At 37.3% G+C, this 20,475-nt stretch overlaps 2 protein-coding genes across 2 annotated transcripts in view; both read right to left on the reverse strand.

Moving 5' to 3' along the window:
• Nucleotides 1–12,086: 12,086 nt before the first annotated feature.
• Nucleotides 12,087–12,953, reverse strand: LOC149827995 (Integrase-type DNA-binding superfamily protein). The gene has a single exon (XM_090018617.1). It carries the CDS (start codon nt 12,951–12,953, stop codon nt 12,087–12,089), a length of 867 nt encoding a protein of 288 aa, XP_089874743.1.
• A 6,166-nt stretch (nt 12,954–19,119) lies between these two features.
• Nucleotides 19,120–20,475, reverse strand: part of LOC149827996 (DNA-binding protein) — a 100,142-nt gene continuing 98,786 nt past the window's right edge. The window contains exon 15 of the mRNA XM_090019788.1: nt 19,120–19,735. Coding sequence (XP_089875914.1) covers nt 19,559–19,735 — 177 coding nt within the window. The 3' untranslated portion in view covers nt 19,120–19,558. The remainder of the gene's footprint in view (nt 19,736–20,475) is intronic.

Raw genomic sequence — 20,475 nt, forward strand, 5'->3', positions numbered from 1 at the left:
TCCTAGCAGTCAGAAACAAATCCTTTTAACCCAACAAATATGAGGAACAAGATTAGAATTTGGAAGAATTAAGGAACATGAGTTACCAAATGAGGAGAAAAAAAGGTGAAAGAAGCCCATATAAATTCAGGATTTTGTCCTAAGCCAGGACAATAAACCTTTGGGTCTTACCTCTAGAAAATTTGTCAAGTTCAACAGAATAGGAAATCCCGAGATCCATGTAACTATGTTCTTAGATACTCATTCAGATTGTTTGAAGAATGATCATGCCCTAATTTAGTGGTTCCCAAGTAGTCTTGAGAGAGAGAGAGAGGCGTTGTCATGGTTTTCTACCTTGGATGTTCATCAGATAAGATAGTTTCAAACCCTCATGAACTTGTTTATTGAGTGATTCATGTTCAAGTTAGACGCTCTATCAACGATCAACCAACTTTATGATTTTAGGCAAAAAAATGATGATGATGCTCAGAATTTTATTAACTAATTAGTGTATCATTGTATGAAAGACCCTATTCGAGAATCCCAACCTATGATCCTCATTATGAATAATTTTAAGCATCCACTAAAAGGACTCCCGGCTACTGAAAAATATAAGACATTTATGGAACTCATAGATACGGGCCGGATAGAGTCAAAATCATAAACGAGGAATGCATGATGGTCTATTGGTTAAGGTCGAGAACAACAAAGATTCAAGAGTCAAGTGGTCAGATCCCAAGAACCAAGTAAGCAGTGATAACTTTAAAAAAGGCAAAGGACAATATGGGTTTTCCCATAACTAGAACCATAAGAAGCCTTAGGGACAATACAGATCGTAAGGAGATCACAAGTAGGGACTCCCTAGTTGTAACTGGAATCCTAATTGGACATAGGATCGTAGGTTCACCTAGTTCCAACAGTCTTTGACAGAGGTCGTGAAATTATTATTGTAGGCTCGAATGATCAAGTTACCAGATGTTCATAATCCCCCCCCCCCAATCAAGGGAAATGACCCTACCAAGTTTTGCAAATTCCATCAGACCGTAGGGCATGACACCAAAAGGTGTATCACTCTCTAACATATTATCCAATATCTCTTGGATAAGTTAGACCTCAAGCTCATAGGAGATAAAGAGTAGCCGGTAGGGACAAGAATCTAGGAATCTAGATTGACACATTCCCTTGTCATGAGCAGACAAATAGTCTAGAGGCAGTTAAATCTTTAGGTCATATGGAGCAGCCACATCAGTCTTCACATCGCATGCAGACTAATATCATGATTACTCTTTGGGTCAATGTCAGCCAAGAGGATAAAAACCAATTCCAGATTACTCCAAAATGGACCACCATGTTAATTGTTAAGGTGTAACAAACTATGCAGAAGGAATAAAAAAACCGATAAGAGGTAAATATTATGTACCTGAACGAGTCCACGAAAAGAAATTTCAAGCCATCCAAGTAAGGTAAACCCAACAAAAGGAGTCAAAGGCACAACCTTCTATGATGATTTCTCCGAATAGGGCCCCAACCAGAGGGGTCAACTACATCACATGGTCTGAGAGAGTCTACCAGTCAGAGCACCTATAAAAGGGTGTTCCTCTCTTTCCTCATCAAATGAGATCTCATGCACAATCCACACTTGAAGTGAAAGTCCTGGCTGCCCCTATTGGGGTAGATTTTTCAAAAAAAAAGAGGGCATTATGACATCAAGGGTCACCTGTCCAAAGTCACAACATCTATCTTCATACTGGAACTGATCAGGGTGTCAGCTAAGCACTGAAAAGCACTTAAAGACATTCTGAACAAAGTCAAAGTCCTTCTAGTTATAAAACCATACAGTTTGGCGACACTAATGTATCAAGTCATGACCTAGATGCCCATTACATTTTTAAAAGATGACTCACCTAAGCATGTGTTCCCTCACACCAAGGCTCTATATATCATTATTCAAATAAAAGGATTCTCTATTCCTAGTTGTTTAGTGGATGGTGGTGGAGGGTCTTGTCCCTATATAATCATCAGAATCTTGACATCACTAGATTAAAAATTGGAGATCACCACATCTAAATAAGTGGTTATAATGGTAATGTCATAATGACTCTAGGGACCATAATATTGGATGTAAAAATTGGTCTGATTTCTCACAAAACCTTATTTCACATGGTCGACATCCCAACCTTCTATAATTTACTCTTGGAACGACCTTGGATCGACCACTTAAAAGCAGTCCTGTCCACTTATCATTAGTGTGCCAAAATTTTATGGGGGACCAGATTATTGTTGTATTTGCATATGATCTAACCATCAAGGTTTCTTAACCTATGTTCCCTAGGTTGGACTGGTTAAAAAAAGAGAGACCTCATCTTCGACCATAGAGTTTGTTCCAAGCAAGTTGTCCAAGGTAGTCTCTGTTGATTGGTAAAAAAGGTCCAAGTTCCTCAAACTCTTTGGCAGAATTGATGACTCCACATTCAGAAAATGTGAAAAATATCATGAATTTGCAAAGTTTATTAAGGGTTGGCCAATGATCCTGAGAATGAGATATATGCCCTTCAAAGGCTTGAGAAAAGTGAATCAAGGCATCTAAAATCTGGTCTAGGATTAAAAGACTGATTTAGGAGAAGGCATGGGATATGACAAAAAGGTAAATGGAAGGTAACAACCAAACATATTTTGAAACCACCTCCTAGGTTTGTTTAAGGAGAAACTATTCACCCCAAAGTTGTCTTAGAGTCTATTCCTGAAGAAGAGGAAAAGATAGAGAATGAAGATGTCATTTAAGAACTGCCAAAGTTCCTAGAAGAGCTTCTTTTTGAAATACTATTCTGCTGAACTATCATTTTAACTCTAAAAAATGATTAATTACAAATTTTTTAATTTTTTTCTAAATTTCACAAGTTAGAAATTTTGGCGCATTACAATATGTACTTCTATATCCAAACCTGTAAGTATCAATAAACAAATTAATATACAATATAATACATCAACAATGTTAAATCATATTTAAGTATTAATCAAAAGTTAAGGTACAATTAATGGATAAATACCTCCAACACCACCAACATATCGACAATGTTTTTTCTTTCATGCCTCACATTACTCAAACTTGCATATAGGTGTGCAAGTGAAGCTGCTCTTCAAGTATATTCATCATTGTGATCTACGTCTAGCAACAATTGCATCTACAATTCATGGATCGACTTTCCACCAGTGTTGATGAATACACATGTGCCAAAGAAATAGAGCAAAAATGCTCTCACCTTCTTGTCCACTCTAGCACTGCCCTTTCTTCTAATATTTGATAACTTCTCCTTCATTTTTTTCACTCTATTAGGGTTATTGTGGTTTCTTAGCCATGATAATTTTAGCTTTTCACCTTCAAACGCATCCTCATTCGCTCCTAAATAAACATCACATATGTGCTAAAAATATTTTCAGTGATGTGCACTCACTGATTCTCTATAGCACTTAAATCTAGTGATGTGTGTCATGTCTTCTAACGTGATGGTCATCTTAATATCTCTGAACTGAAATGTATTGATTGCTAGATTTTATAAATGCACAACATACTTTAAGAGATTGTGATTGATGTTTCATGGTGTGACCTCTAATTTTTTTTTTTAAATGCATTTGATCCAACCAGTCTTTTGCTTCCTCCGTTAGTCTTAGGAACCACTCGTGTGCTTGGAACCAATATAATTGATGCATGCAGGATGTTGGATCTTCTGAATCTTTTGGTTGTAGATCCTGCATTCAAAATTAGTTTTGTTGGAATCAGTCAAATATCACAGTTTAATTATTAAATATAAGACTCAAATTCAAATCACACATATGTAGTATTTTAAACATTAAACTACAATAATCAAACTAATTATCATAAAAACATGCTTCAAACATATATACACATATGACAATTTAATCAATGAATTGCAATACTCAACATAGTTATCTTATAAATATACTTCAAACACACACACACATATATATATATATATATATAGCATTTTAAACATTGAACTGCAACAATCAAACTAGTTATCCTAAAATATCTTAGAAACATGTATATCTAAAATAATAAAATAAAGAAAGTACCTATCCACCAACACCAAACCTTCTTTATCGCTGCGAACTTTTTCTCAAAGTATGCACTTGCTCCTCCAAGAGCTGATCTACAACCTTATTATCCAGGACCTCCACCTCAGACTTCTAAGGATCCTTCTCTAACCTCAAACTTTGGTTGAGCATCTGATCCAGCCAAAGGACCCTCACTCTTTACCACTTCCTGAGGCTTCACATCCTCCCCTTGTTGAGTTACCTTCTCTACCCTTGTAAAAGTTTCTTCCTCTCTATTATCCACACTCTCCCTCTCCATCTCATCACTGCCACTTTAGGTCCCCGCATCTCCAACTTCTTCTAGTTAGGCATTGAGTAACAACCTCAAACTGAGCCAATGACTCAAACTTCTTCACCACTGATTGCACACATAAGTTTCCTTTCTCCTCCCTCTCCCCATTCTTAGATACTTTCAGGATGGGAGACATGAATGTGGCCACAAACTCAACATGTTTTTAGCTTCAACCCTAAATTTGGGCCATATTAAAGGTGTTAATTGTTGCTTTTTTTAGTGTAGATTTTTGGGTCACAACTTACTAAGGCTGCATTTTTTTATGGAAAATTTTGGACACCTAGGCTTTTGGCTATAGAGCAGGGTCCCTCTCTACCCACTTGTCAAGCTTACTTCACACTTTATAGTAGGAAATATCAACCAGTGTATAATTTTTCTTCTTTGACTTTTCCTGTTGTGTTCTACCATTAGCACATGGTGTGGGTGTGGGCTCCTCCAAGACAATCTCTTCAATCATCATTTTATAATAAACAAGTTTAGAATTTTCTATAATAACAAAATAAGAAATAAAGGTAAACAGAGGTAACAGAGATAGGGAATAGGCTATTGAAAAAACATTAAAAAAATAAACAAAATAGGCTAATAGAAAATAAAAAAGTAAAAACTCAAAAATGATGTAAGTGTTCCTGTAATAACCTCAATTTTTGACAACTAATTGTTTAAGTTTATTGGAAAATAACAGGTATTTTTCTAAATTTGGGCCTCAGATCCGTTACTGTTACCAGATCCATAAAAGAATACGTAAATAACCCACAATGGGGTATTAAAATTATACTTATAATATTTAAATAAATAATTAATAGTATTTATAAGAAAAAAATAAATAAATTTTAGTATATAGGGTCGGACCCACAGTTGGATCCAACTGAGGATCCGTCACTCGTAGGCAAAATCGGGTCCATTATTAAAATGGACCCAGCGTCGCGGGTCGCGGGTTTGGACCTGGACCCGATTTCATTTATAAAGGGGGGGCGTAAAATAGAATCGTGCTTAGGGCACGATTCTTGTTTTCAAGAATCCGAAACAAGAAAGGGGGGCAGGGGGGGTTACGCGGGGCGTAACCGACCCCGCGCCTCTCGACAGAGGAGGGGGTCTGAGCCGATAAAAGGAGGAGTGGAGAGAGGGCTTTGCCCTCTTCTCTTGAGCTCTCTCTCTCTCTCTCTCACTCTCTCTCTCTCTGTCTGTGTGCACATTGGAGAAATAGGGCACGCCGGAAGACCTGCGGCAAACAACAACTGAGTCTACCTGTCACGACAGCAGTGAGGGGCGACTCCAGCCAACTCGGTACTCCCGCCACGATAGCCTCCGATCATCAGAAATTTCTCCAAAAAAAGGTACGGTGCTTCTAATGACTTTGGGTGAGAGGTCGAACATGGGTTCGATCTCGTGTGAGGGGTTTGAGGGGAGATCCCACAGAGAATCTGTAGTTGGGGATTTTCGTGAATCCCACTTTGGAAAACCCCAAATCTTTGATTTGGGGGTTTCGGTTGTCATGAATAAAGGAGTGGGAGAAGGTTATGAGGGTTAATGGAAACCCCAAATCAATAGAAATTGAGGGATTCGACTGCTTTGATCAAAATAAAATAAAAATTTGGGGGTTTCTTTATTTTGAATGTGTTTGGTTACATAATGTGTATTATGTGCATCACACAGTATGAACCGTTATGCAATTTTTAGACATACCTAGTTGAATTTGGGCTATGAAACCGACATGGCTGACCCAAGTGTGTTGTATGCATTTTTTTTTTGTAAAAACATATATATTAGATGCTCTTAAAACTATATGGGTTAAGTTCAGGCTTGCTATTAGCTGAACCATGTGCAATCAATGCCTTTGATATCAATCCAAAGTGTTGATGTGTATGTTTTTGTTAATGAACTGTAAGTTATTTTATGTATATTATTTCTTTTACAATGTTCATTTGACTACAGTAGTCTTGATCAATGGTTTTATACTAAGTGGCAATAGTTGTGTTAAATTTTTGTTTATATATGATAAAGTTTCATATCGACAGCTTGGTTCATCATAACTTCAGGACCATGAAGTGTCATTTTATGGCATGGGTCTGATGAAGTTATGATTTTCTTAATTGTATTAAGGTGTTGAGGGTTGGACTAAACCAGTTATGATTCGTAGATCTTAATTGCATTTGCAGTTCGTGAGAGCAGTGGGGATAGTTGGGGAACCAGAGTAACACTCTTAAGCCTATGTTTCTGAAATATCTTAAGTGTACATTCTGCATGCTTTAAATCTAAAACATTTACATAATGCACTTTAGATGTTGTTCATTTTAAAGTTACGAGGATCAGCAGGGAAACCCCCTGTCAACAGATGTCTGGGTACTGTTCTGAATCAGAGACCTTACTAGCTGAATAAAAACTATGTTGTAGGCTCAAACTTGGTATGACACTGATGATCTTACATTTTGTCCAGAATCAGATTAGGTGAGTGAAAGTTGACTTTGTATGCACATACATACCATTTTATGTTAAACTGCCCTGTGATGATGCTAATAGGCGTTAATATAATAATATGTATACTCCATTTTTAGTCTGTAGGTGAGTTGCTTTTGCTGACAAACTAGCAATTTTGTTTGATAATATTGCTTGATATACTTATGTTAGCCTGGAAAAAAAGAAAGAAATATTCAGCTTATATGTTACACCTATATGATGCCAATTGTTTGTGTTTAGATTTTATTTAAATTGGATGTATGCTGCTCATAATACGGTTAATTCTATGATAGGTTGATAGTGATGCTCATGCATGACAGTTATCAGGTCTGTTTCTGTATTTCATATATTTGGGTTTGATAGACAGATTTATCATGGGGTTTGTGTATAAGCATCATGTAAATGTTTCTTTAAACCCTCAGCTTTGGATAATGATCTGATCATGTTGATCGAACCTTGTGCGCATTAAGATAATTGTGCAAATTGTATTTCCTTTCCTGAAAATCTATGTTCTTTCAACATGATTGGTTGATATGTGTTGGCTGGACTGAATTGACTATATTTCTAGCTAGGGGGTTGGCGGGTCTGGGATTGGTAAGCCCGACTAACTTCCCTAGCATATGACAAAGCTTACACTTCTGCCGGTAATTGTGTAAATGTTGTTTTGCATTTCATAATACTAGTTCTGAAATCTGGAATGTGCGCATGTCTCGGTTATTGATGTTTCTTCTTGAGCATGTATGCTTGATGGATATATGAAATGGTACATGTACACTCACACACTTAAAGAAACCATGGATTGGTTAATACCCGTATGTGATGTAGGTAACACACACATAGTGAAAATGCATATGAATGAGCAATGACATGCATATGTTTTGGTTTATGATTTCATGAGTGCACATGCCTTTTGGCACTTTAGCCTAGTGTTATGAATGGAACACTACCTTGGTTTTATTATGTAGTGCATCGATGACTTAAATGGACCATCATCGACCTGAAGAGCCGTGGGTTTGGTTTTCTTTCATATATGTTTTTAACTGCATCACTTAAACCACATAAGATGGTTTGACACATTACTACACTGTTCTAGTTGATTATACGTGTTGGAGTTCCGTAAGGGTCCCCTCAAGGGAGGATGCGGGTTTTCACTTTACTTTTGCATATGGTGTTGCAAACTTAAAGAATTAACTTTAATAAAAATATAATAAGAACAATATAATATACATTCTGGGATATCTCATCTGGAGTATGAGAATCTTAGAGATCCGGTCTTGGGGAGACTGTGATGATACAAAAAACTCTGTGTGCTGTAATTTTGTCCCATGAACCCGATATTGAGGTTCTTTCTCCTGACCACGGTTTTAGAGAGAGTCCACTACTTTACCCGGGAGTGGTGTGTTTGACACAACTGTTGTTTATGGTACCAAAGAAGTGACACATGTGGGCGTGGGGTGTCCCTTGTGTCTCCGACATTAGATGTGGAGGTCTAATGTTCCGAAGGTGATTCAGTCGAGGGCTAAGTTGGAACCCAGTAATAAAATACAAATTGTGTGTTAAGCTACCCTGGGAACCTACTTGACCTCGGGGATTGTACCCGTTTGGTGTATCCGCGGACAACGGTAATTAAAAAGAGAAACTTAAAGCTGTGTGCATTTAATAGGGCATGCATATGGAAAGATGGAACTTAAATGAAAGATAACAGAAGAAATCATGCATTGCACATAATCATGCATTTTCCTGTTATGCATTAGATCATGCATGTATGAATCATTCTCTATATCATGACATGATTTGGTGGTAGTATATGATTTACTTCTTGAAATCATGCTGCAAGGTTTGTTTATTTAGTTCTTGATATATGGTACTTCTTTACTGTTCTTGACTGGTGAGCATATGTAATTGTTGGTAGGTATGGATATTTGAATGCTGCAAATTTTATATATGCACTCACTCAAATCATTGCATGAAATCTTATCCATGTTCTTTGTCTCATCTGGTTTCTTTAGAAGTAGTTGTGCTTAGAATTTCGGTTCTGACACCCCTACTTTATTGGTTTTTCACAGAACATGGTGAACAATGAGGCTGGACTGACTACTGGAAATGGATGAAAGTCATACTTGAGCTCGTCAGCTTCAGCAGGGGACATAGTGGCTCTATTTTTTCTTCTTTTAGTTTTTTTTTAATTTTTGCAGTTTTTACTTCACTTTTGAGTTGTGTATGAGACTCTTATTGGTTCATTAATAAAAGAGTTTTAGTTGGTTCTTATGGATGATGGTTGCAAGTTCGTTTGTGGTGGTTGGGCTATCTAATGGAAATTGGAACTATGAGGACCGCGAATCTCTGGGAAGGTTTCCGCATTGAAAAAAAAAATCCGCATTTTCAAAGGGTATGGATTGGGGTCGTTACATTTTTCTACTCATGTTTATAATACAAGATACACAACAAATAAACAACCAAATTTGAGGATAGAGGTATACCAATCATTAAGAAAACAAAGCGACAAATGAACACTCACTGAAAAATGATTCAAACAAGAAAACAAATGGAATATGCTATTGAATATGTAATGATAACTTGAAAATCATTTAATTCTTCCACAAAATAACTTACTCATGCCAATGTTTCAATTATTTACTGATTCATACCACAATTTCAAAAAATAAGTGATTCAATTGTTACTGAAAAAAACTCAATGTTGGTGATTCTAAAAAAGTCATCGATGAAGTGCCATTGATGAATCATCGAAAATAGTTACTGAAAAGTTGCTAGAAAATGTACGGGGGGAATAACGTTGGAGACCACAAGAAAAACTAGTTTATGTGAAAATAGCCCTGAAATGTGAACCATCAATTTTTATATTGATGATTGTCACATGTAGTGCTCGTACGGACATTTGCAAAAACTGGAGAAATTTGCAGGCAAGTCATTCCTCAAATTTGCAAATGTTTGGAAAGTCCATAAATGAGTTAAAACTTTGACATATATAGAAAATATTTGCAAAAAATTATATGTGAATGTTGTCACATATTTGCGGACCTCCTTGAGGATCATTTACTCAAACGAGATTTGTATGGTAGCTCGTGAATGTCATACTATATATACGAATGTAGTACCTTATTTATGAATGATCAGAGTGGGAAGGTTGAGGACATTCACAAACATTAATACGTGAATGTCGACACACATTTATGGACCTCCTTAAGGATGAGTTACTTAAAGTAGATTTGTATGGTAGCTCGCAAATATCATCTATATATGTGATTTTCGTATAGTATTTGCAGACCAACTTGATGATCAATTACTTAAAAGAGATTCACATGGTAGCTTATGAATGTCATACTATATATGTGAATGTATATATTACCTTATTTGCAGATATCAGATTGAGTGCGATGGTCGGAGACATTCGCATACATTAATATGTGAATGTCATCACACATTTGCATACCTCATTGAGGATTAATTACTTAAAGGAGATTTGCATGGTAGCTCACGATGTCATCTATATATGCAAATTTCGTACGGTATTTATGAAGGCATATAGATTTCAGTTGCAAGAGGTTCATAAATTTAGTTGCATGAACTTCGTGAGGTCCATGACATCATCGTGTGAATGTATTTTTTAGTGAGAGGTTGCAAAATCTAGACAACATACCTATATATCCCGCAAACATTAGGATGTTCACTCGTGCGAAGGATAAAAGTATCCTAAAAAGTTGGGCATTTATTAATTTGGATATGGGGCAGATTTCGGAAAACATGTCATTTTTGCCATACAGTACGATCATTTTCCGTAAGTTATACAAGTTATGTTTGAGGTTCATTTTCTTGACCCTACGTAACCGGGGTTTGGTACCTGGACCTGACTGGTTATTTAGACCGGTTCCCATGGATCCTGCTGGACGGGTAGCGGACCCATTGACAGCCCAACCTGAACCTAAACTCAAACCCGACTATGTTACTGGATGGTTTCTGCGTGCACTTTGATTTGTCACCAAGAACCGGGCCACTTAGTGGACCCGCCCCCCAGCAAGGCAAACCTCATGTGGGGCCCACAACCCCCTTGGCTTATATAGCTCACCTACCGAAAGCTATGGACACACCCGTGCACCAATAGTGTTTGATCTGGCACCTTCATCTCAATGCCTTCACAATCATCCCGCTGGCCACGTGGGCGACCCCGCGGTGGTCTCTGATTTGTTCTTTTGGTTTGTCTTATTTATGAAATTTAAGGATTTGAAGGGGATGGAGGGGGCTGGGACAGGCTTTACTTTGGCTGCTATGCCCTGTGACTGTAGAAAGAATCAAGGTTTATGCTAAGACGCTCACAGGTCAGCATCATACGTTGCAGTTTGATTCATGATCTGCAAAGAGGCACATTGAAATACAGCATTCATCTAGGCCTTTGTCCTGTAGAGAAAGAATCAAGGGGCCCAAGACGAGTCAATTAGGGTCTTTGTTGGTGATGTCGGACTAAATCAAAATCGGGCCAAAGTCTTGTTGTGTCAAACTGAATCTTTCACTTAATTTAATGCTAGAGGTTCCATGGAATCTATTAAAATTTTTGCAAAACAAAGAGGAGCAAGAACACTAGACTAATTGCACTTTAGTTTAAGATGCATCTAGATTTCTATTGAAAAACTACAGGCGACCAAATAAAATAAATGGATGAAAGTGGCTGGATCTCCGATCCAGAACTGGACCCCATATGTTAAACATATTTGCCGATTATGAACAGAAGAGATCTTTGTATATCTGGTCTATGTTGTGAAACTGGTCTGCAGACAAAATTCAGGGAATATGCAACCAGATTTGTAGAGAGCCAACTATTTTCATGCTCATTGTATATCGTACGTTGTTTTGACAATTTCAGCATATATTGATGATGAAAATTGGTGAATAGTGTGCATTCAATGGATACATCTTCAGTTGGAGTTCAAGTTTTGCTACTAAATAAACACTTTCCATGTCAAATAAGGCTAAGTTGATAAGCATGCAAATAGAATTTCAAGTAAACATTACCATTTTTTTAAATTATTCTACGCCTAAACTCTCTTCTAACCTAACCATTTCTCAACTTTTTTTTGTTGTGAGTCATCAGCCTATGGAGGGAAAAAGGAACAGTGAGCCAAAGTAGTATAGTAAACTTTTAACCACCCTAAATCCGAACTACTAAAATCTCTAGCAAAATGAAAACAGCTGTTTCTTCCACCTATAGAACCCAATTACTACTACTTATCAGACTTCAAAAATCCCAGATTGAAGTAGAAAAGCTAAAGTCTTCATGCATATCAAGCTGAAAGTCTTGGTGGTCATCGAGTTTATGCTCAAAAGACTGTATCTCCAACAATTCATCCCAGTTGAGAGACTGCTGCTGATCAAACATGGATACCTCAAAGTCCAGCTGGTTAATCTCCGATGACGCCACGGCAACGGCTGGAAGAGACGAGCTCGCAGTGTCACCTCCATCTGCACCACCTTCTTCTTTCAGCAATCCCAGTTGTTGCAGGAACTCCTTGAGATCAATCTGCTTCAGTTGAATGTGGGGCAGAGTTGGTTCCCTTTGATCAGAAGACGACTCTGTAATTGAAGAAACAGTTTCTTCTGCACTAGCTTGATGTTGGTTGTCCTTTTTCACGGTGAGCAGAGGGTTAGAAACAGGTTGCTGCAGCAATTCACTGTGGTTGGTGTGTTTCCTCTTGAACTCTTGGAGTTTCTGGTGTATGACATGCACATTGTGCTGGGCACTCAAGTTAAGTATCCCACTTGATGGGAACATGGACATGAAATTCTTGGAAGGCACCCAGCTCAGTTTTTGAGGCTTGATTGGAGAATTGAGCTTTGTGTGTAGGTGGGGTAAGTTAAGGTGGGCCTCTGGGCCGTACAGTCTCAGGGCAGCTTCATCATAGGCCAGGGCAGCCTCTTCAGCAGTGGCAAAGGACCCCAACCACAGCCTGGTTCTCTTCTTGGGCTCCCTGATCTCAGCCACCCACTTGCCCCATGTCCTCTGCCTCACTCCCCTGTACTCACATGTCGAGTTCTGGGGTCCTCCCTTCCCCCTAGTAGGACCCTTCCTCCATGATTTTAGTGGGGATTTCTTGTAATTCTCCATGTGGGTAGTGGCTCAAAAGGTGGGAATTGAAGGGGAAAAGTAGGGAGGGTGCAAGAGACCTCTCTCTCTCTCTCTCTCTCTCTATTTGTGGGGTGTTGGGATTGGATTGGAACGAGCTTTGTTTGTTGGCCTTTTTCATGAAGAGGACGCTCCATATGTAGTGTGAGAGGAGTGGTCGTTTAATGCAATCACGTTAGCCGGGAGTGAAGGCCCCCATGTGACCGTTGTTTGCTTGGGGAGATTTTCAAAAATACGCATGTCTTTCTTCAACTCATGCATTTTGTAGGCTGCTTGGAGGGAGGTCAAAGTTTCTTTGTTAATGTGAAAGTAGCACGAACCCCTCTTTAGGACGAGGATGACCTTTGACTTGTACAAAATGACAAAAGTACCCTTCTCTAGAGTTAGATATGTACTTTGTGAAACGTAAGAAAAAGTTGGCAGCGCTTCCAAAGAGGCTCCCATATAGACCGTTGATATTGGAGGATTTCTTTTCTTTTCTTTTTGTAACTTAAAGAAACCACCATCCTGTTATCGGATGCAAGGTGGCGCGTTGACCATGGACCTGAGTCGGTGTCTGCAGTGTAAAACTCCGAGTATCCAACTTTCAACATTGTTGAACTTAAGTGACCCATGCACCTAGCCAGGTGTGCAGAGCCCTTGTTAGTAATGGTGGGTTGGTGAAATAAAGCACAACTAAGAGTCGGGCTGTTATTGATGTGTAGATTTTGGTTCACATTATTAGACACTTCGATACAAATTTTATTCCATACCAATTGGCCTAGATGATCATATAAATGCTGTAATGGTCAGTGTCGTCCTATAACTGAGATTTTGTAAGGTGTAAACTTATACAAGTAGACAATTGGATCCCACCGTGGTGTGTTTGTTACAAATGATGCTAGGAGCCTATGACTGCAATTATTTGGAAAATCAAATGGGTAAATACACTTTATATGTCCCGTAGACGTACAAGTGGGACATCCACTTCAGAACTGATGGAACTGGATAGACTCTAGTTTTTACACAGTTGTAATGCCACTTCTTTGTATTAGACCTGTGAACTATCACCTCATAGGCTAATTTTTGTCATGTAAGTAATCAGAAGTCCAACTTTGTATCACTTGATGTGAGTCTCTCATTCCCTTGTTAGGATAGTTCAATTATGAAGCAAGCTTTCTTATGATGGGTCAGTACTGGATGTTGTGCTTAAATGTATTATTCCAACATCAAGGGATGAGAGGGAATTGAGGTAATTTTGGGGCATCTTTTGGTCCTAAAATAAATGTTCAACAATGACAAGTTTCATGCCAAATTATGGTCTTGAAGGAGCTCACGAGATGAGATTATTTTCATATGAAAAAGTAGGAAATAATACATACCCTCTTTGGAGGATGATCTGAATCTGGATCGATATTCCAATATTGTGAGGGGGGCCCCACCTCATCCTTTTCCGCAGCTCAGGCTTTCTAAGATATTTTTATGGTGCATTTGTAGCAAATGGGGAGACGTCCTTGGATCATGTTGCAGTAGAAATGTAGAGGGCTATGGACGTAATTTTGAGTTTGTGACACACGTGTTCCCCATCACTCTGGTCCACGTCAGGGTGTCGCCACCACCACCACCACCCACATTTGGTCTCTTCACGAGCTCTTCAAATTCACATGTTGTACTGCAAGTCCTGCAACACAATAGCCATGAATCTCGAGACTCACCATCATCATCCATTGCAGTCCTACTCACGAGACACACACACACGAGTCCTCTCTCTCTCTCTCTCTCTCTCTCTCTCTCTCTCTCTCTCTCTCTCAGGCAATGAGGAATGGATATCGTTTTAAGGGTGTCAACAGGTCGGATCTGGTACGTACAGATCCAGGTGGGTCCAAACCCAGATCTGACTTTGAGGTTAAGGTACCCGGTCTGATCGGGTCCACCAATAAAGAAAACCATACCCAGGTCCTATAAGGATTACATGAACCAGACCGTCCATATCCTATAAAATAATATTTTTTTATCTCTTTTACATTGAAAACCCACGGATCTTAATTGAAACTCGGGTCAGACCTAGATCTCGTATGAAATCTCACAAACCATACCTGGCTCCATATATTAATTAGACATTTTGAGTCCGACCTGGATTTTAATCGGACCTTACCCTATAGTTTTGGTATAGGTCGGGTCCAAGTCAAACTCAAGCTAATCATGAGCCATGACAGATCTGTGCTAGACCTAGAATGGACCAATCCGGCCTGAGAAGAAGATCCATACATAAATTAATCTGCCTTGTTTTTTACCTGCCATTGACATTACTTTTGGGTTGAACATAGCTAAAGGTGGACATTATATAAATGAAAAATGATCGTATTGTATGGCTAATTTAACATATTTTACAAAATAGACTATAATTTATGATATTCTTCTAATGTCCAAAATCACAAATATCTTATTTTAAACGTCATTTTTACCTTTCACACATGCAAACTTTCTAAATATATGTGAATTTTCTCTCAAATATGTATTTTATGTAGAACAATCTCTCTTCTTGGATCTGTATCTCTCTGATCCAACGTTAAAAACTTGTGTTTTTAGAGTCATTGAAAAGTTGAGACATTGTCCTGTAACTTTTCTATTTTGATTTAGAACTGAAAACCCTTCGTTTCTGAGTTATAAAACTAAAATAGAAGCATGCTATGCAAACGAGAACAGGTGTAAGGGGGTTGAGTTTAAATTAAACTCTTAATAAGATCTATAAGCCTTATAGCTGGGGTATTTCAAATAGGTTTATATCCTTTGTAGACTTACTTATGTGAGTGTGAATGTGAGGTCACCTTTTATGTGACTTGAACTTTGCCTCCATATCACTCATAAAACTTTGATATAACACATGGCTCTTAATGTATGGCTTCTATATGCTGATGGACACACTATGACCACCTGAAGTAAAAGAGTGTATTGTTGTATTTGTAAGGTCAATTATGATTCTCAATTTAAAGCTAATGTTATTTAGGTCCCAAACTAACTAAGACTAAGTAACACTAACACGGGGGTTCAAATCCAAAAAATACATTCACTTATGCACTGAATCTTCACAAATAGTCTTTGAGTAATCGCGCCTTTTTTGTTTCTTCTATATTATTTTCTAGCCACCTACATTGAAAATCGAGAAAAACAAAAAAATAGAAAGAGTTAATTTTTTAATGCTACCAAAATCACCTTGATCTGATGAACAACTGGAAAGAAATATTCTCTAGAATATAGAGTATTCAATTCTTCTAGTTTGCAAAATATACTTCTATTCTCATTTTGAAACTCAAAAAATGGAAACCTTAGAAGGGTTTTTAGCTCTTACTCAAAACAGGAAAATTATAGGCACACGTGTCCCAGCTTTTCAATGGCTATAAAAATGCAGGTTTTCGATATAGGATCAAAGAGATACAGGTTTAAGAACATCGCATGTTCTGCAAAAAATATATATGCAATTTTTCTCTTAAATATATGTGTTTTTTTCTCCTATATATGCAGAGTTACTCCTAAACATGTGATTTTCTCCTAAATATGTGATTTTTCATAAATATATGTAAAGTTTCTCCCATATATATGATTTTTTCCTAAATATATGTAGAGTTTGTCCTATATATATATATATATATATATATATATATATATATATATATATATATATATTCTCCTAGACATGTGATTTCTTATTAAATACTTGCGGTTTTTTAAGTTTAATAGGATGTTTGCACTTATTTTTATGTGAACTTAGTCAGATATTTGCGAAGTTTTGAGGTTTGAGTTTAACAGGATATTTACACTTATTTTTATGCAGACTTCGTCATTTTATGCATATATTTTATGCGAATTTCCTCATTCTCGCATATATTTTATATAGAATTCTTCATTCTCACGTATATTTTATGTGAACTTCTTCATCCTCGCATATATTTTATGTGAATTATCTCATTCTCGCATATATTTTATGCGGACTTCCTCATCCTTGCCTATATTGAACAGTCTATCTCTTAGAAGGCGTTTCTCATCAACCATTTATCAGATCAAGGTGATTTTTGTAAAGTTGAAAAGCTAACATCTTGATTTTTTTTTTTGCAGTTTTTTTTTTAACATAGATGGCCAAAAAATATCATAGAACAAACTAAAAGGGCATAACTAGGCGTATTCATCTCTTATTATAAGAACACTGTCAGGGTTGTATCTCGACACTTGTTTGACATTTTTCATTGAATTAGGTGTTGTTAGAAAGATTTCTGTCTAGTTTCTTTTTTATTTTTGTATTTTTTTTGAAATCTTTTATTTTATAAGTTTAAATGTCCTCTAAAGATAGATTGTTAGGTTGTTTCAGTCTGCAAAGTATGTTTCTATTTCGATTTTTGAACTCATAAATAAAAACCTTAAAGAGGTTTTTTGTTCCGACTCAAAACATGAAAATTATAATTCTGTGTCTCAATTTTCCAACAACTATAAAAAACACAAGTTTTCAATGTTGGATCAGAGAGATACATATATGAGAAAAAAGGCTATTCTATAAAAAACAGTCATATATTTAGGAAGAAGTTCACATATATGAAAAGTTCACATGTACAAAGGGTAAAAAGGTTTTTTTTAATTCAAATATTTACAATTTTGAACATGAAAAGAATATAAAAAATTATAGAGCATTTCAAAAAATATGTTAAATTAGTCATATAGTACAATCATTTTATGTTATAAAGGGTTGATCATACATGACCCAATACCTAGTAAAGCCCTATTGGCTAGGCCTCAACCATGAAGCCAAGATGAGTTCGAGACACCAATATATATTTTCTTCTCAAAACTACCACCAAGATACAGATTCTTTATTATTAAATTAACAAAAGATTGTATTTATATATTTTAATACATAAAAAATACAATTAGAAATTACCCAAAATTATAAAATAGCATTGATACATGTCAGTGTCAAGCTCAAATACATAAGGGAATTCCCAAGTGCCCAACCCAGATAAAACCCGGTTATAAAATAAAAGCAAAATTTTCATTCAGGTTCACACTAAGATCTCTCAAGCTGGGTTAGGCCCAAGTTTGAATTTTTTTTTTTATATTTACACAGAAACCACCCGGGATCAGAGACATAACCACCTGGGTCACTGTCCTGACAGCATAAAACTCCTTGGGTAACCCTTGCCCCCAGGGAGTCGCCACACTTCAGCTTGCGCAAGGGGTGACCTATGGGATTTGAACCTAGACTGCCCACCTAGCAGCCTAGGTCCCATCCCACTACACCAAACCCCTTTGGGGCAGCCCAGGTTTGATTGGGTTTTGCATCCTTAAATGTGCCAGCTGGACCGTCAATCTTGGCGATTAATGGACGAGAATTTGCTGTGCCACCATCTTTTCTGGATTGGAACCATCTACCGAATTCTGTCCCGAAGACATGGAGAACTTGAATATATTTTTGCAGCATTATTCAATATCCGTCTGAAATTTGGATGGTTTAGCTCTACGAGTTTAAAAATCAAAGCTCTCTCTCTCTCTCTCAGTTTTAAACGAAGCCATACGAAATTTTGAATTTCTCATAATTTTATCATGGGAAATTTACAGGCCCTAAAGATCCCAATAAAATAACAAGACTTGTTTTGGGGGAGATAATCAGGGAAAACCACTTCACACACTTGCAAGCTCCTCAGTGTCCCCCTTGCTAACAAGAATTTTTTTATTACACAAAATAATTTAAAATTCTTATTCGTAATATATTGGAATTATAAATAGTTTTCTTCTTTTTTATTCTTTTATTGTTTTTTGTTGTGATAGAAGTTTATTATATCAACTATGCATCTACCAAGATTTTTCTGAAGTTTTCTTTAAAAATCAAATTTATTGCAAGATTTTCTGCAAAAATCCCAACAATGAGATCTCTGCTGTTTTTAAAAATTTTGCAACCAAGATATGTATTGCAAGGACGAATAACATCTACATGATCCTGTAAACCAGGAAAACAAGAAAACCTTATTTTGGAAGACTTGAATTTTTGGTCTTCTAAACTGAAAAGAAAAACGAGAACCTTGTATTTAACTACTAGAAAATTCTGCCAGACTAGAAGATGAAACCTTAACAAATTTTCACTGATAAGCAACCCACAACCAAATATACCAGATAATCCAAAGAATGATTGACAACATGGATTAGAGCATAAATTACTATATTTGAAAACAATTAACATGATTATAGTAGCTTCAAGCATCTGTATTCTTTAGGAGTTGCAGTATTGATGCAGAAAGTGCCAATGTAGACAAACAGGGTGAAACTACACTATACAAAGGGAGTAGGAAGCTTAATCCATCACTCTGGAAAGCCACGCCATTGTTGACATGAATATTGATGTGAATTCCAGAGTCCCCTTTTTTTCATGTGACAGAAGCTATTCAACCTGCCTCAAGATTAAGAATTTCTACTCTTTGACAGTATGGGAAGGTAGAAGATGAAACTCACCGCCAATTAGACTAAGATTAATTATTAAGAAAATTCAGAAGCACGAATGACTTTCATGCCATTGAAGATTAAGAGTTTCCCCTTTCCTGTAACAGCTCAAAGTTCCAGTCTCGGGTTCAATCTTGGGTGAACTCAGAAGCACTCAAATACTCTCCATGCTCCTCGAAGTACTCCACCAGACGCTTTAAGAAACTATCATGGCTTACAGTCTCAGAGTCGCACACAAGGCAACAATGCCTTCTTGCTCGAGTCACAGCCACATTCATGCGCCTGTTATCACTTAAGAAACCAACCTGCAATACGTGGTGTTTAACAAACACGTTTCAACAGCAGAGTTCAGGAATGTCTTACAGACTGGAAGTCAGCAAAAAAATCACATAACAATGATTCCCGAACTTGGACAAGTTGGTGCAGATCTGAACCAGCCACCAACTTGCAGAACAAGTGAGACTTAAAAAATCAGCTTGTATAAGAGCTTACTTGATCTTATTTATGAGTTTGACAACCCAAGATTGAGCTCAGTGTTGTGGCTGTTTGGCAAACAGAGCCTAGATTGAGCTACCACAGGGTTTGATAGGCTTGACTGAAGTGAATTAAGGCAATATTACACTTATGTATCTCTTCAGATAACCTATCACACATGTAATTTTATTCCAATGGTACGCTTCTCTTGCATAGATTTTCTTTTAAAAAAGAAACATCTTAGCTAAACTCTAGTTCAAATAAGTCCAGCTCAAGCGCCAGTCCAGCTTGACCTAGCAACCACAAGCAAGTTTGAGCCTATCTTGAGTCTGACGCAAGCTGGAAGCAAGCTCATCATGAACTTGATGGACTTGGCTGCTCAGCTTTGACTCAGAGCCATGCAGCCCTGCTGAGTAACCCCTTGCAGGAGACTTAAAATCAAAATCATAACCACTTTTTTAAACCATAGTAGGGCATTAACATATAAGACACCAACAACAGAACCCACAGTTGAGGTGAGCGTTTCTGGTGTTTAGCACTTTTTCTACTTGTTGGGAACCAAACCTTGAGT

This window comes from Nuphar pumila, chromosome 10 (genome assembly GCF_984573655.1).
Source record: "Nuphar pumila chromosome 10, dmNupPumi1.hap1.1, whole genome shotgun sequence".
Lineage (NCBI taxonomy): Eukaryota > Viridiplantae > Streptophyta > Magnoliopsida > Nymphaeales > Nymphaeaceae > Nuphar > Nuphar pumila.

Coding starts and splice junctions, on each gene's coding strand:
- LOC149827995 (XM_090018617.1), bottom strand. CDS start 12,953: ATGGAGAATTACAAGAAATCCCCACTAAAATCATGGAGGAAGGGTCCT.